Source organism: Gigantopelta aegis, chromosome 6 (assembly GCF_016097555.1).
Source record: "Gigantopelta aegis isolate Gae_Host chromosome 6, Gae_host_genome, whole genome shotgun sequence".
Classification (NCBI taxonomy): domain Eukaryota; kingdom Metazoa; phylum Mollusca; class Gastropoda; order Neomphalida; family Peltospiridae; genus Gigantopelta; species Gigantopelta aegis.
Genome location: NC_054704.1, coordinates 59807840 through 59824366, shown reverse-complemented (window position 1 = coordinate 59824366; position 16527 = coordinate 59807840). Strand labels below are relative to the sequence as shown.

Here is a 16527-nt window from a genome sequence, read left to right as displayed (position 1 = left end):
AGAAATCCGTCAGTAACTACGTATTTAACTGAAACATTATTGTAACGGGGTGCTGTCGGGTTTCCTCCTGTAGAGTGTGTATATTTGTGATTAATTCGGGGATTTATCCAGGAATTTTTACCAGGGTCACATGCAGGGTTTGAAAAATTATTTTACATTCTTACTTGCCAATAATATTTTTCCACTTGCCCATCCAAAAGATTTGCTTGTTTCAGCAAATAAATGAATAATACTGGTATAATATGTCACATGTAATTATAATAACAATGCTTTATACCAGCTTAATATTTATTATATATATGGTTAAAAATATCTTGGTACATATCAAAGTGATACGTCCCACTACAGTGTTCAAGATTAAATATTTTTGGCCAGTATCCCAGTTGGATATGGATATCGAAATCTGGTATCCCACCTGAGAATTTAGTATCCCATTTTTGGATATGGTTACCTGACATTCAAATACAGCAAGCAAGCAAATTTTAATTTTAACAAATAAAAAAAGGCTGTATTGGTTGAAAACATTTTATAATGGGTACTTGCCTTTTTAATGTTTTTATCGACTTTGGAATTACTAGGCATAATTAAGGAACACTTAGACTGGAAGGAAACATCCCAACAAAAACAATAGCGACTTAGTGGTTCCCAGTCTTTTGCTATGCCGCTATTGCCCCAGTGTAGCATTAGACTGGGTACGAGTTGGGGTAGATATTGTTATGGCGTAGAATTAGTCTGGGTATGAGTTCAAAAATAATGTTACTTAACTTCATCAGTAAATGACGACTTTCATTGTTTCAATGAAAAATAAACACTCAGGATTTAAAAACACAACATTTGGTGTCCCATTTGGTGATATAAATGAAGATTGATTATGGGTAATAAATAAACCCCAGACCTAGATTATGGTAGCCCCACTCTCATGGCTAGTGATATTAAATTTTTGACTAGTAAATAACTACTATCACCATGCCCGACGGCTAGTGAAAAAAAGTTGTCAAATGCTGCATTAAAGTATATTTTGTAAATATGAATTTCCTGTCGGTTCCACCCCAACCCCCCAATCTAATGGTTTTTAAGGTCTATCTCACTCTTTAGGTAAAATATCCGATTATTACTATTAGTAAAATTGTATTTACTTAAAGTAGGGCTAGTTAATTTTCAGTCGTGGCTAGTAAATTAAAAAAATCACTTATCTCATGGCTAGTGGATTTTTTTTAAATTCTAGAAGCCCTGAACTCGTATCATGTTTATGTCCCTTGTGAAATAATTTTCATTATCACTTGCTAAAGCTTATGACAATTAAAAATTATTTCACTCTGGACATAAACATAATGTGAAATGGAAGCTCGTTTAATATCCTATAAATATGAATTATAATATACTCTGTCAAAAAAGAAACGCATAGGCGAAATATTCATGGAATTATCTCTTTAATACAAAGTGGCATAATTTCGTTATTTATGATCGTATCACAGTCAAATTTGACACGAGTATGTGATAGTGTTTTTGCTATGGACTGACGGCAGTACCTTGTATGGCCACCAGCAGCAGCAATCGCTGCGTGACATCTCCTTGGCATAGACTGAATGAGTCACTGAATCCGGGCACGTGGAATCCTAGCCCATTCTTCCTGCAGTGCATGTGACAGTTGCGGAAGCGTCTGAGGCTCCGGGTCATGCTGGCATACACATCTGTCCCAGACCTTGCCTTTTAAGGTGTGCGGGTGCGATCGTGCTCGTACAGCGCACATAATTTTAATCTGGCGAGTGTGAAAAATAACACATGTTACACTTAACAAACAGTGCACATAAAATAATTTTGTATATTGATTGCCACTATTTACCTTATGTAGCTGATAGAAAGATCCATTTAATAATACCAAAAAAAAATGTTACAAGAACGGTAGCATCCATGCAAGATTTTAATATATGACTGGTACTTATCTTTGATAGATACAAATGGGAAAACACAGGTTTAATAGACTTCTTCGAAGACGTACCAATCCAATGAAAACTTCTTTGTCTATTTAATTTATTATTAATTAGAAACAGTCCACCTTTGTAAGTCGGTAAAATTGTTTCGATTAGTTCATAACTGTTAGCCCACAAAGCTTACGTGAGGTCCCAAAAATGGCAGTCGTGTAATTTTATACTTTCTTTTGACAAATAAATAAAAATTAGACGGAATAATAAAAAGAAGGAAAAGAAATGATAATAGGTATGTAGGAATAAGCCTAGGTATTTTTTTACATCTATGGGAAGCATGTGATAGCGAAGAATTTCATCTCGGTTGCATACAGCTGTCAGGTTGCCTTGTACAAACACAAGTTCACTTCTGCTGGTGTATGCGCGAGATGGCTCCCCACATCATGACACTCCATCTACCGAATCGGTCAACTTGGGCGACACAGTTGTTGGCAAAACGTTCATTGTGGCGTCTGTAAACACGTTGTCGTCCATCGCGTCGCTGAAGAAGGAAACATGACTCGTCACTGAACCATACTCACCGCCAGTTTCCCAAGTTCCACCCCTGTACATTCGTGCACCAGCGAACACGTAAATGTCGATGTTGATGTCGCAGGATGGGGCCAGCATACAGTCTCCTAGCCCGTAAACCAGCTTCTCGAAGTCGGTTCCGAATGGTTTGTGCAAACACCCTTCTCAAACCAGGTTTGCTTCTAGTAATGTTCGTTGCTGTGGCAGTTCAGTGATGCAATTAAGCACAGAACCCGGATGTAGCGATCTTATGCTGCAGTTGTTATGCGAGATCTTTCACTTCTGGGCCGGTCTTCAGCTGATTGAAACTGCTGGTACCTGTCGCAGAGACGTGAAATGGTGCTTTGATGGATGTTCATGTGGCGTGTGACTGCTGATGGCGATTCACCTAACTGGAGGCAGCCTATTGCAATGTCTTAATTCGGCAGGCTTTGTCTTGGCATCTTGTAACTTGTCGACGTCGAAATGGAAATGAGGCTTCATTGTGAGCATTGCAGCTTTAAATACCCATCACTACCCCAATCTTTTCCCTGAGTTTCACGTGCATTCGCCAAAATCTGACCATTTTGCGCCGATTTCCTGCAATTGTTGCACAACATGCATTCAGTTTGTTTTAGGGTGCATTTGGGCATGCTGTCTCATTCCAGGAACATTAACAAACATGGTCATTCAGCAACATTGTAAAAAAAAACTATATTTTGTAAAATCAAACACTGTTCTTCTTTCCTTATCACCTACATGTATGCGTTTCTTTTTTGACAGAGTATATTATATTCTATATATAGATCTGTATCTTGCAAAAATTACATATGCAAATATATCCAGAAATGAAAGGAATAGTATTTATTGGCAAATGAACTGTCCTGTGTCCAGTTATACCCCTGCTTCTGATGCCTATGAGTGTGTTCATCAATGATGTGAATGAACTGCAAAAATATGGGGGTGAGTAGACTTTGTAGAGGGTGGTTTTTTTATTTAAATCTTTTTTCTTTCTTTATTTTTTTTAAAATAAAAGTTTGAGAGCTGGCACTTTTTCTAAATACTTTTTTTTAAAATTATCCTAACCCCCACCAATTTTTTCGTGATTTGTGTTTACTTATTTTGTTCAGCCACGTAGTTACTGTTGTCGATTTCAGCTTCTTAGTGCTGTGGACACATTTTTAATTACTCGGGCACATGCCAAGTCCAGCAATTAATTAAGACTTGAGTCCGTTCACAGGACCTGTGCAAAGAAGGGCACTCGCGTTTAATATACGGCTATTATATGAGATAGAGGGAAAACTCAAGTAGAATGTGTGGAAGGAAGGAAGGAAATGTTTTATTTAACGATGCACTCAACACATTTTATTTTTACGGTTATATGGCGTCAGACCACGCAGATATTGAGAGAGGAAACCCGCTGTCGCCACTTCATGGGCTACTCTTTTCGATTAGCAGTAAGGGATTTTTTATATGCACCATCCCACAGACAGGATAGAACATATCATGGCCTTTGTTACACCAGTTGTGGACCATTGGCTGGAACGAGAAATAGCCCAATGGGTCCACTGACGGGGATTGATCCGAGACCGATCGCGCATCAAATGAACACTTTACCACTGGGCTACAACCCGCCCCCTAGAATATGTGGAAAGCAACACAATGGCATGATTTAGCATCGATGTTCAGCACTGGAATTAAGATGCATAATGCTATTTTACTTTATTCGTTAGTCTCATTATCATCTAGTGTAAGTGTCAAGTACTCGGGTTCAGGTCTAGTTTGACCCTCATGTACTCGAGTCCAATATGTTTTTACTCGTGGAGGCCCTATGTCTAAATACAGCTAAATTAATGCTACAAACAGATGAAAAACACATTTGGTTTTTTTTACATTATAGGCGTAGTTTAAAACAGTTTTTGATGGTGTGAGTCATGTGACATCTTCAGACGGGTGTAATCAGAGCAGATGTCTTTTACCTAATGTTGCTAAGATTTTTACTTTTTTAATTGATGTTTTTTGTTGTTTGTTGTTGGTTTTTTGGGGGTATATGCATAAACTGTGGTAATTAAATATTTGAGTTGTATTTGATCTTTTATTTTATACAATAGCCTATCTGTTTCAAATATGTACATTTTTTTTTTTTTGAACATGAATAAAATGCCTTTTTAGCATTATTTGTACAGCTGGAAATCATGCATTTGGCATGTTATTACCAGTACATATTAAAAAAGCTAATTCTAAGGCACTCCCAAAAAAGACAAGCTTAAAGTAAACCTTTTATCAATAGCACTATGTACAGAGTGTTTCTGTTTGTTCTAAATGTTGTACATACATGTAGTAATCAAACTAAAATGAAATTTGACCTATTACAACCAATAGGACACATAGAATATACAGACGTTAATATTCTAAATAAGAACATTGATTTAATATGTAATTTTAATGGTTATGGAAATACCTTGATAATGGCAGCAAACTAAATACAGTGTTTTCAAACTTATGTCAGTGACCTATGCAAAATGAATGAATGTTTAGTGACACCCCAGCACACAAAAGAGTCGGCAATTGATTGTCAATCAAAGGTACATGTACATGATGGTAAACATAAATTTAAAATTACAAAATTATTAATAAAAATAGTGTAGACATCTATGAAAGAGTCGCATTTATGAAAAACACAATGAAGTATATATTAATATTAAATGTGGAAAAGACGAAAATAAATGCGATGGTCAAAGCATAAACACAATATTGCATCGAATTATGGACATAAAATTAGAAAAATATCACAGCTCCTTACAGAACTATAATCTTAAAATTGTCAAGTGATACTGAATATTTACTGTATTCACCACTCCCAAGGAAACCCATGAGAATTTTGCCATCCCTGCACCACAATGAGGAACCACACACACAGGGGTGACCTAAGCAAAGGTAAACAAATAAAAAATACCGCTCTTTGCATCATTGAAATATATTGTAAAATACGACTATAATTTTTGAAAAAATCAGTATGTCCACTAACATCAAAGCACCCAAATGAACTAACTAAAATAAAAATATCCAAATGAAGCACAAATTGCCCAAATGAAAGTGAAATATATTCCAGTGAATCCAAGGAAATTGGAATAGATATCAGTGTTCTCCATGATCAAAATCAAGACAAGCTGCAGTGGATGAATGAATGAATGGATGAATGTTTAATGACACCCCAGCACAAAAATAGAAATTGGCTATTGGGTGTCAAACAAGGCAAGTACTCCTGAAATGGTGCAGGGCAAGCAATCATATGAAGTTTTCCTGGTGAAGACTGGACATGACTTAATGTTAATGAGTAGGTAATTGTATTTGAGAAAATTGGCAGTTTGATATCTGACATGTGTTTCTTTTCAGTACATCTGTAGGCTGGTATAGAGATCAAAGGGTATTAATTTGGATCCTACTGACACAGCAGTAGAGGTTCCAGCATGGGAAAGCTGCTCAGTATACTCATGAACAATGAGGCCCAACCACGAGAGAGTGACTTCTTCGTTGACTTCGAAAGTAAGTTTGGTGTTAATTTTATTACTTTCATTTTTGTCTTACCTTAGACAAAGTCAAAAGGCAAGATATAGGACAATTCCACGGTAACTGACGCAACATTCAGAAAATGTTTAACTTTGATTATTTTATTATTTTAAAATTATTCAATAAAATTCTTGAGAGTCTGTTTGATTGCAATAAATATGTTGTGCCAAAATCATGTCAATGAATAGTTCATTGCATATAATCACAAATGAAGTGTGGGTAACACAAAAAGTCACTAGTAGTTGACATGTCTTTGAACTTGCCTAAATTCTCTGAAATCTGAAGCAATTTTAAAAAAATGGGTAACTGACGTAACACTAAAATTAATTGATGCAACATCTCAATAATAAAAACTTGCAATAGCATATTTTAAAAATCAAACATGTCTTTGACAACTGGTTCATCTAAATTGTAACAAATATATAAATTTCAAAATGAATTTTTTTTTTTTAACAGAGACATGTTCAGGTGGGTGGGTTGGGTGTCGATCCCCCCATCTCAGCCCCATCCCACCCCCATCCATGCTCAAAGCAAATTATTGTTATTATTTTAATATGCATACATGTATATCTGTATTTGTCATGATGAATTTTATTTGTAGAATGCAAGAAATTGCAGTTTAGGACTCCCAGTAACTTGGGCACTTACATGTACACCCTTGATCTCAACCAGCCAGTCTTAAACATTTCAAACATGTGAGACAACAGCTTACGTTTAAGTTTAAGTGTAGTGATTTCTTTTTGCAATTTTCAAGTATATATGCCATCCACTTTCTTATGGTTTACCAAATGACTGAGATGAACCAAATGCTTCATAAGAAACTGATGGGAATAAGTCACAGATTGTAAATAACCCATATTCTTTCTTTAAAATCTGGATTTTTCATTCTCAGCATGCTAAGTAAATCCTGTCTTATTTTTTGCTTTATTTCACTTTCTCTTGCTCCATTTTTCGCTATTCTCTGTTCTTTTCCCTCTCCTACATCATTTTGTCTTTGTTCAAATGTACTTGATTCTCTCTCATTTTCTATGCTGCTGTCTTGAGAGGTATTTTGTTGGATAACTGATGTGAACTGTTTATGTACTTTACAATATTAGCCAGTAATTCATGGGAAACCACTGTGGCAGCATGGTGTAATGCTGATTTTTTTCTGAGTTATTATGAAAGATTATCTATGAGATCAACTAATTTGTGGTTATTTTTTGTAAATAAGTGTAAAAATAGCAAAATAATTAAGTGACTTGCAACTACATGTATCAAATTGCAACTATAAATTTGTGTTACCTGTAATTATTATTATTGAATTATTATTATTATCCATATGGTTTACAATAAACAGTGCCATACATATTATATTATTCCAAGCTAATAAAACAATGTCTATCTCTGAAGTCACAAACTATACAATATATCTAATGAAACAATGTCTATCTCTGAAGTCACAAACTATACAATATATCTAATGAAACAATGTCTATCTCTGAAGTCGCAAACTATACAATATATCTAATGAAACAATGTCTATCTCTGAAGTCACAAACTATACAATATATCTAATGAAACAATGTCTATCTCTGAAGTCACAAACTATAAAAATACATCACAAGCTATATACAATATATATATCTATAAGTATACTATAAGGATATATGCATTGATGCATGTGAAATTGCTATCATCTGCTTACATGTATTTGTCCAGAAATAGTGTTATGTTGAGTCATTATTATTTAATTTTAGTGAATATAGACCTCTTTACAGTAACTTCTAAGCCGTGAAGGTATTTGCAGTTCTTGAAAACAATTAGTTTTACACAGATGTGATAATAAAAGAAATTATAAAACTTACAAAAGAAATGTTACAATGGAAAATGATGTACCTGCTAATGTGTTGCATCAGTTACTAACTGGGGGTGTTACATCAGTTACCAATTTTTTTTTACTTCCTGGGATGTCTACTTAGATTATTATATTGCCATGTAGTGTACCCATGCATGGCACAACTAAGAGAATATGAAAAAATATATGCAGTAGCACTGTAGGAGGGCAATATTAAAAATATGCTTCAAAAGGTAACTGACGCAACAAGGTCATGCTATAAGTTCAAGTTTTTATTCATAAAAATGTATTCCAAATTTATTAATTTGTGTTGTTTGGAAATTACCATTAAGATCTTAGAAACAAAATGCAATACAGTCAAACCTGTATATAACGGCCACCCAAAGGACCTGACAAAAGTGGCCATTATAGACAGGTGACCCTTATATACAGGTTCAAATTTAGAACCCATATATTAAAACATCACAACTGTCATAAAAAAAGAAGACACACATATAAGATTTTTTTATTACATGAGACTGTCCATATCAGAAAATATTTTGTTTAATTGAAGGTTTATTACCCATGTGGCATGTTTAATTCATTTGTTTGTTTCATGTCGCCACTAATCCTTCAGTGGAGTGTGACCGTTGGTTATAGCTGAATAAGATTATGAGTCATTAAATAATCCTAACACGAGGCATCTTTATTAATGACCGCTGCCGTCAGCAATTCATGTTTATTTACCAATCATGTCTGGCTAGAAACAATCAGACACCTAACATAACACCTTATTTGTTTTGTTTCTCGAGACTCAACAGAGTGACCATACATACAGATGACATTATGTACAGCCAATGAGACGTCGTCTACTGTTCAGTGAGGATGCTGAGAACCAATTGAATTACACCACCAGTAACTGCGTGTCACAGAAGTTATTTTTCAGTTACGATCAGAGAATTAGAATGGAACTTTACTTTGACGGAAAATAAACCCAAAGCTACAGACATGGCCATATGAACACATTTAATTTATAATTTTTAAGATGACTGAAAAAGTAAAGACATAACCAGGGTCAAAAAATAAACCAAAAAACCTCTTCACGGCGATCATTTTGTGACCGTTATAGCAGGTTCAACCTGTGATTTTCGGTGAAAAATAGTGTCCGTTATGGACAGGTGACCATTATGTACAGGTCAAATAAGCAAGGAAATGCATTGGGGGGATTTATAGTGGCCGTTATAGGCAGGTGACTGTTATGTACAGGTGACCCTTAGACCAGGTTCGACTGTACTCTGGTTTATCATATTCGTCCAAATTTAATGACATTTAAAAAAAAAAGTTTTAGTGCAATTTGGGTTCTCTTCTCAGGAGCAAATAGCACAGATTAATGATGGCCGCCAGGTCACATGAAACAGTTTCGAAACAAAACATGAGTATTTTATGGTTTATTTATCATTAACAAATAATTCTATGTGAAAAAATATATGCATAACAGGATTTTTTTGTTTTCACTCCTTAGGTATAATTTTTCTTGGAATTGTCCTATAGGTATTTATCAAAGATAATATTAACAACAACTAGGGCTCAAGAACAATATGTTTTTACTTCAGTCAATAACATTGTTATTAATTTGTTTCACAAGTTATCATTGGAATTCATGTTTAATAATATTAATTAAGCTTGGGTCACAACTGTAAAATTTAAATTTTTCAACACCTTTTAGGGCGAACCCCAATAACCAACTTCAATGGAACACATTTCCTACAATAATTCCAACCCAAATCAACAATTTGCATCCTGGGAACAGTGGCTAGTGATGTTACCTTTATTAAAAATAAATATTATATCAGTTAATAGTAAAGATAGAAGTATTTCTTTACTTTAAGCAACACTAATCACCAGTTCTATGTAACTAATGACTTTATTATTTCACCAGCTCGGAAATTAATGTATACCATACACCACCTTGATGCCACAAGTGTTTAGTGTACATTAAGCTAACACTGTCAGTCTTGCTAAACTGGAACAACACACATGAAAAGTGGAACTTAAATATCCACCTAAATGGTCCAGAAGTCTTGCCCTAGAAAAACAGGTAAACTGGAACAAGCGATAGACATGACCATTTTATATTGTGATATGAGTGCACTGCAATTTCTTGTTTTGTTGTGTTGGATCAACTTTGTGGCCCTTACTATGGAGTTCCATCTGATACTTGTCCATTTCTAGACCACATGTTTTTATCTTCAACAGCAACCTGCAATAGAATTTAAAAAACCCAGCTGTAGCCTTCGAATCACTAACAAACTTCAAGATGGGGTGGGAGGCAGGGATAATTTTAAAGATACTTTTGTTGTTTTGTTTTTTAAATTGTCAAATCAGTCAAAAAACAACAAAAAAAATTACAATCTTCCTCATAGTTATGGTACCTCCACAAAAGGAAAAGACAAGGAAAAGTTTTATTTAATGAGTTAATCAACACGTTTTATTTACGGTTATATGACGCCAGACATATGGTTAAGGACCACACAATGGGCTATTCTTTTTGATTATTAGCAGCAGATATTTTGATATACCAGTCGTGGTGCACTGGCTGGAGCGAAACATATGGTTATGGACCACACAGATATTGAGAGAGGAAACCCGCTGTCACCACTTAATAGGTTACTCTTTTCGATTAGCAGCAAGGGATATTTTGATATACCAGTCATGGTGCATTGGCTGGAGCGAGAAATATTCCAATGGGCACACCAACGGGGATCGATCCCAGACTGACGGCACATCAAGCAAGCGATTTACCACTGGGCTATGTCCTGCCCCAGTTAAAGACAAGTGTATGTTGTGAAGACCATACTATAAAATTTCACTATGAATTGCCAATATCGAAAATTGACAAAGCTTGCATTAAATTATAACCTTAAAGTTTGGTTTCTTAATGACACCACAAGAGCACATTGATTTATTAATCATAAGCTATTGGATGTCAAACCTTTGGTAATTTTTATATATAGTCTTAGAGAGGGAACCTGCTACATTTTTCCATTAGTAGCAAGGGATCTTTTATATGCACTATCCAACAGGCAGGATAGCACATACCACAGCCTTTGATATACCAGTTGTGGTGCACTGGCTGGAACAAGAAATAGCCCAAAGGGCCCACTGACGGGGATCAATCCTAGACCAACCATGCATCAAGTGAGTGCTTTACCATTGGGCTACGTCCCACCCTGTATTAAATTATAAATATCATAATTGCCAAAACTATCAGTGCAACTTACATTGATAAATTAATCTATTGTTTAATGCTATAGATGGTATTAAGGTTTGCATTAAGGTTTGAATTTAGCTCAATATTAATATGTTTCTCAGTTAGCTAAATGTTTCCACAAGTCCTAGACCAGTGAAACTTGCTTTGTAGGTACACCTACATTTGTAAGGATGTTCATCTCAGTGCATATGTATGTTTAATGAATTTAAAATGTATTAAATTTTAATTTTTTATTTTGTTTAGCTGAATGTTTTCATATTTAACTTCCTTTTTTACAAACTTTAAGACCTAGATCAGTAAAACGTAGTCAATACATGTAATTAACCACAGATGGTGGAAGAAAGGAAGAAATTTTAATTGCATGATTGGAAAGCCTAGCTAACTGGGCAATATTTCTGAGTTTGCATTTGATGTGGAAGGAGTCTGTGCACAAGGTAATGACTCCTTCAACACACCACTGCTTTAAGAATTTTTCTTTTCATTTTGCTGCAGTTTCCACTCTTTATTTACCCAGGTCCAAAAAGGTGCCATTTCGGTACATGTGACTTATCGCTCTGTCACATTTTCCACCATGTTCAAATTACCTCTATTAGAAATTTTACAGTCCAATTAACTTATAAGAATGTTTGTTTTCTGTTGATCTAGGTGCTGAACCCACAGAGAGTGAACAGCATGTGTACAATCTGGTGGAGGCAGTATTACAGGATGCACAAGAAATACTCAAAGAACTTCGAGAATATAAGGGGGCTTCAGAAGACATTAGAATGGTAATAGATGAAAAGAAATAATATATGGAACCAAAGTGTCGAATTAACCGTGTCAAACACAAAATAACCATGTACTTTTAGGTGTGTTAACAAATAATATTATTTCCATTCTGTTAATCAAGGACATTTTCTTGATTGAGTAAAATTTAGTAATTCCAGTATAGATCTGTTATTATCACCAGGCTTTCTGCCAGGTAATAATTTGAGGGGATGTAATAAAAACAAAATAGATCATAAGTGTCCCTACTAGGTGTTTATGGGTTTGAAATATTTTGAAATTGTACACTGCATTTCATTACAAAAATGTATCCATTAATATCCAAGGTTTTAGGGTACATAATTTTACCCCTCATACCTTTTGGCAGAAACCTTGATCATGCAGATGAGTCTTTTGGCACACATTATTTAATATGAAGATTAAGATTTTTCTTTTCATTCTTTTGTTTTCCTTATATGATTTATTATTTTAACAATTGTAACATAGAAAAAGCTACACATCAAAAGTGTCTGACATAAAATAGTAAACGGATTAAGTTCTCCATAGCACTGTGTACATTTAATCAATTATTAACTAAACGTTGATTGGTTGGTGCAAACTAATATTTTATCTCAAAATTTCATTAAATACCTATGTAGTAAAAACACTGACAAATTCATTATAACCTGCTCTGCAACTTATATGTGTGTGTGTGTGTGTGTGTATATATATATATATATATATATATATATATATATAGTTGAATCCTGTGTGTTCAGGTAGTTCGACTAAATCATTCGGTCAACATTGGATATTTCCGTAACATCAGTTAGAAAGTTGTAATACATGCAATACATGTAAGTGCACTGAAATAAAATAAATAAATGGCAAATTCGTAATTTTTATTTACATGAATTTATTACTAAATAATTTGAATATTTCAACATAAAAAAAACCCAGCATTGTCCACTTTTCAGAAAAGCTTCTGACGATGAATCAACCAACTTTGATTCATCACACACCTTTTTAAACAATATGCTATGCTGCTGCTTAAATCTGTCTAACCAACTGATTGCTTAAAATCTACAGTACCCAATCTCTCTGTGAATTGCTGTGTCTTTTCTAACATAAGTGGACCTCAAATGTGGATATTGTGATCATGCATTGGGGTAATTTAAACCACTTTAACAGTGCCGATTCCATTTCATCAAACTTCCCCGCTAACAAATTTTTTTGTTTAGGCTCAGATTTCGAATACCCCTCATTATTGACATCAGCCTTTCGTAGGAACATTAAACAAGTTAGCAATTTTCATTTTTTATTTGTTTCCCTTTTCTACCTCCATAATAACCTCATATTTTTGTTCAGTTGTTTTTGTTTCTAACCGACGTTTAATGTGTTTTCCCATTGCTGATCTGTTGCCGGGCCCTTCTTCAGATTTCTCAGTGGATTCAGTCATAATATCCCCCCGTTGCCAAGGTCCTCTAGATTGCTTGGAGAATGACATAGTTTTAATTGGTAACTGCAAACTTTAAAATTTCATGAATGTGTTATATAGCAAAATATACTGAACAGCATTGAAAACGCACCACCAAGAAATGTTTGGATTTCGAAAAGAATACCTGAGCAATAAATGTTTTTGTTGTGAACAGCAATAGATGGATGATTGATAATGACAACAAACAAAAAAGGATGCACAATCATTGATTAGTTTTAATTCATCTACGTATGAAAGACATGTAGGGTCACAATGAAAAGTCAGTAGCGCGTATGACCACCATCTGCAGCAACACAAGCCATGCAACGTTTTCTCATCGACCCGACAAGTCTGCGAATAGTGTTCTGGGGAATAGCATTCCACTCTTGCTGTAGTGCGTTTTCCAGTTCTCTAAGGTTACTCATTTGTGGACGACGTGATATACATTGACCAAGGTAATCCCAAAAATTAGGGGACAGTGCTGGCCATTTCAAGCAAAGGGACATTATTGTTCGCTAGATACTGTGTTGTAACATGCTGTGTGTGCTCGGGCGTTGTCTTGCTGAAATGTGTGCATATCCCGATGCTGATGAAAGAAGGGAATGACGTGATTTTGCTAGACATTATCCCGGTAGTAAATGGAATTCATTCTGCCACGGCAAACATGGAGTGCTGTTCGGTGATAATTGATCATGAAGAACAGTGGCGTGGTACTTATTTAAAATCATTATAATGATGCAATAAATATTGTATTTCCATTAATCATAAGTAAAACCTCATTACGAACATCGTGTGAAATTTACCGGAATTATACCCATTTCCATGAGTAACTTTATGTCAAACACAACATTTATTAATTGTACAAAAATAATCTCTTGAAGTGTACCCTTGTTATCAACATTTTACTGCGCAAACATACAAAATTAACTGACACAAGTATGTTTATATAGCTAATTGGTATTTTCGTTGTCTTGCTGTGACGTGATTTCAACATGCATCGTGTGTATCATCGCTGTCAACTCTAGGCCAGAGTTTGGCACTTCCAATTCATCATAGTTGCATTATGTAATCTAGCGGGAAGACATTTTACAATTCAGAGGCGTTATTAGAACTAAATTGGATAGTTATATATATGGCAACACTGAATGGCAATACACAGCCTGTTGAATTAACGGCAACACGCTTCGTAGCCATTACAATGACAACAAAAATTATAATAACACATCATTTTATAAACTCCATGTGCTTTTTTAACAATATAAATATCCCACAAGTGCTACTTTGGCAAAGGTTAAACAGTCGGGACAATTCGGCCAGTTACATTCTCGGAAACCGAAAGTAGTCGACATTTTCCGAATGAGAATGAGTTACTTCCCTTATGTTATTTTGGCAAAATGGAAATTTGATCAAATACCGGGAGACTTCCGCGGAATCCGGGAGGGTTGACAGGTCTGATGACACACCCTAGCTATCATGTTATTTTCAATGTCTGGAATAGTTCAACACAATTATGAAGGTAGTAATGCATTAATATTAAATTTTAGGAAACGTATACAGCTGAATCACTTACCAGTGTATTAATGCAATTAATAAATAGGTAAACTTGAATATAATAAAAATGTGTTCTTTTGATCTTTTAAGTTGTGGAGTCAACAGTATGCCTATTTGGGTGTGGTCAAGTTATGATATGTTAATATCTTCCCTTGACTCTGTATAAAGATACAATTTTAAACAATAGTACCTCTGTAGTCATGGTTAGATTACAAAGATAACAATAAATACATTATCAATATGGGTTGTAAATCAATAACGTAGACTTTTAATCAGTTTTAGTCTAATGGCATCTCACCATCTCAAATTCACTTTAAATGCAGGACCTGAGTAGTATTTAACAGCCTAATATAGATTTGTGTGCAATAAAACACCTGAAACAGAACATTTGTGAAATTACTGTTGTTGAGAAATGGTGGAAATTGTATTACGTAATGTAAAACAAAAGTGTTACCCTCTAGGGATGACACGATTGCTTCTATTTCTGAAATTCGTATTCCACTAACGTGCTTTTCGCTTATTTTTGTCTCGCCCATTCTAATAAATATTTTATGTTTTATTTAGTCACTGTTAACAATTCCATTGAAATATTGATGTTGAGGAAAAAGGGGTAGGGTTATAAACTGTGTAATTACATAGCAAATCTTGCAGCAAAACTTTATTTATAGGATGTAAATAATAACTGGATGTCCAAATGAGATTCTATTATAATTAGAACAATTTAAAATAATATTTGAGGTGCTGGGCCTAAACTTTATGCTAAATTTCTAGTGAAAAATAAAACACGGTGAATTGTATTTTGTAACATTACAGAAAAAGTGTTATTTGAGACCCTAATCCTGAAAGGATTTCAGTATTAGTAATATATCTGAATTCTCCAGTAAATTTTCTCCTAATCCTCCAAGTTGTGTATTCCTAAGTGCCATGAGAAATATTTTACAATGCTTTTAATATAGTCACCCTTTAGCAATTCTGTAAATATATACCTGTTGAGGTCAGGCCTTTCCCCAGGATTTTTTTAAGGCGCTTACATTTTTAGCATCAGTATAACACAAATCAAGCCAAAAGAAGTGGGGTAGTGGGTTGAAAACAGTTAAGTGTTTGCCTTCAATCCAGCTAATCATGCTCTTTTTTAAAACTTTTTTTAAAGTAACCCATCAATTCCCCACCCCCAACAATTTCATAATTTGTGCCATGTTGTTGCTTTTGATTTTAGCGTTGTGTTAAATGCTTGTTGTGATTTCTGCTTGTAAAATACCTAGGCTAAGAATGCCGACTGCACAGTATATTCCATTTATAATAAAAAAAAATATATAATAATAATTTTAAAAAAACATTTTTTTAAAGTTAATAAAATTAAAATTTACGGTCTTTTTATTTAAAATCCAGCTAACTTATTAAATGTCACCTCATAGTCTTATAAATATACATCTAACATTATCTAACAAATATGATTATTGTAAACTAATTCAGTGTACGTTTTACTGCATGTTCATTTCCCGCGATCGCGATCTCTCGACCATAGGTACAAAATTAACAAAGACAAAGGAAATAAATGAAACTGCCATTAGGCATTCATTGATGCAAACAACTATTGTTTTTCTACAAACTTACATCAAGATTT

At 34.5% G+C, this 16527-nt stretch overlaps 1 protein-coding gene across 1 annotated transcript in view; it reads left to right on the top strand.

Annotated features, from left to right (window-relative positions):
* Positions 1–16527, top strand: part of LOC121374650 (CYFIP-related Rac1 interactor B-like) — a 63627-nt gene that overhangs the window by 722 nt on the left and 46378 nt on the right. The window contains exons 2-3 of the mRNA XM_041501758.1: positions 5871–6020; positions 11777–11898. Coding sequence (XP_041357692.1) covers positions 5945–6020; positions 11777–11898 — 198 coding nt within the window. The 5' untranslated portion in view covers positions 5871–5944. The remainder of the gene's footprint in view (positions 1–5870; positions 6021–11776; positions 11899–16527) is intronic.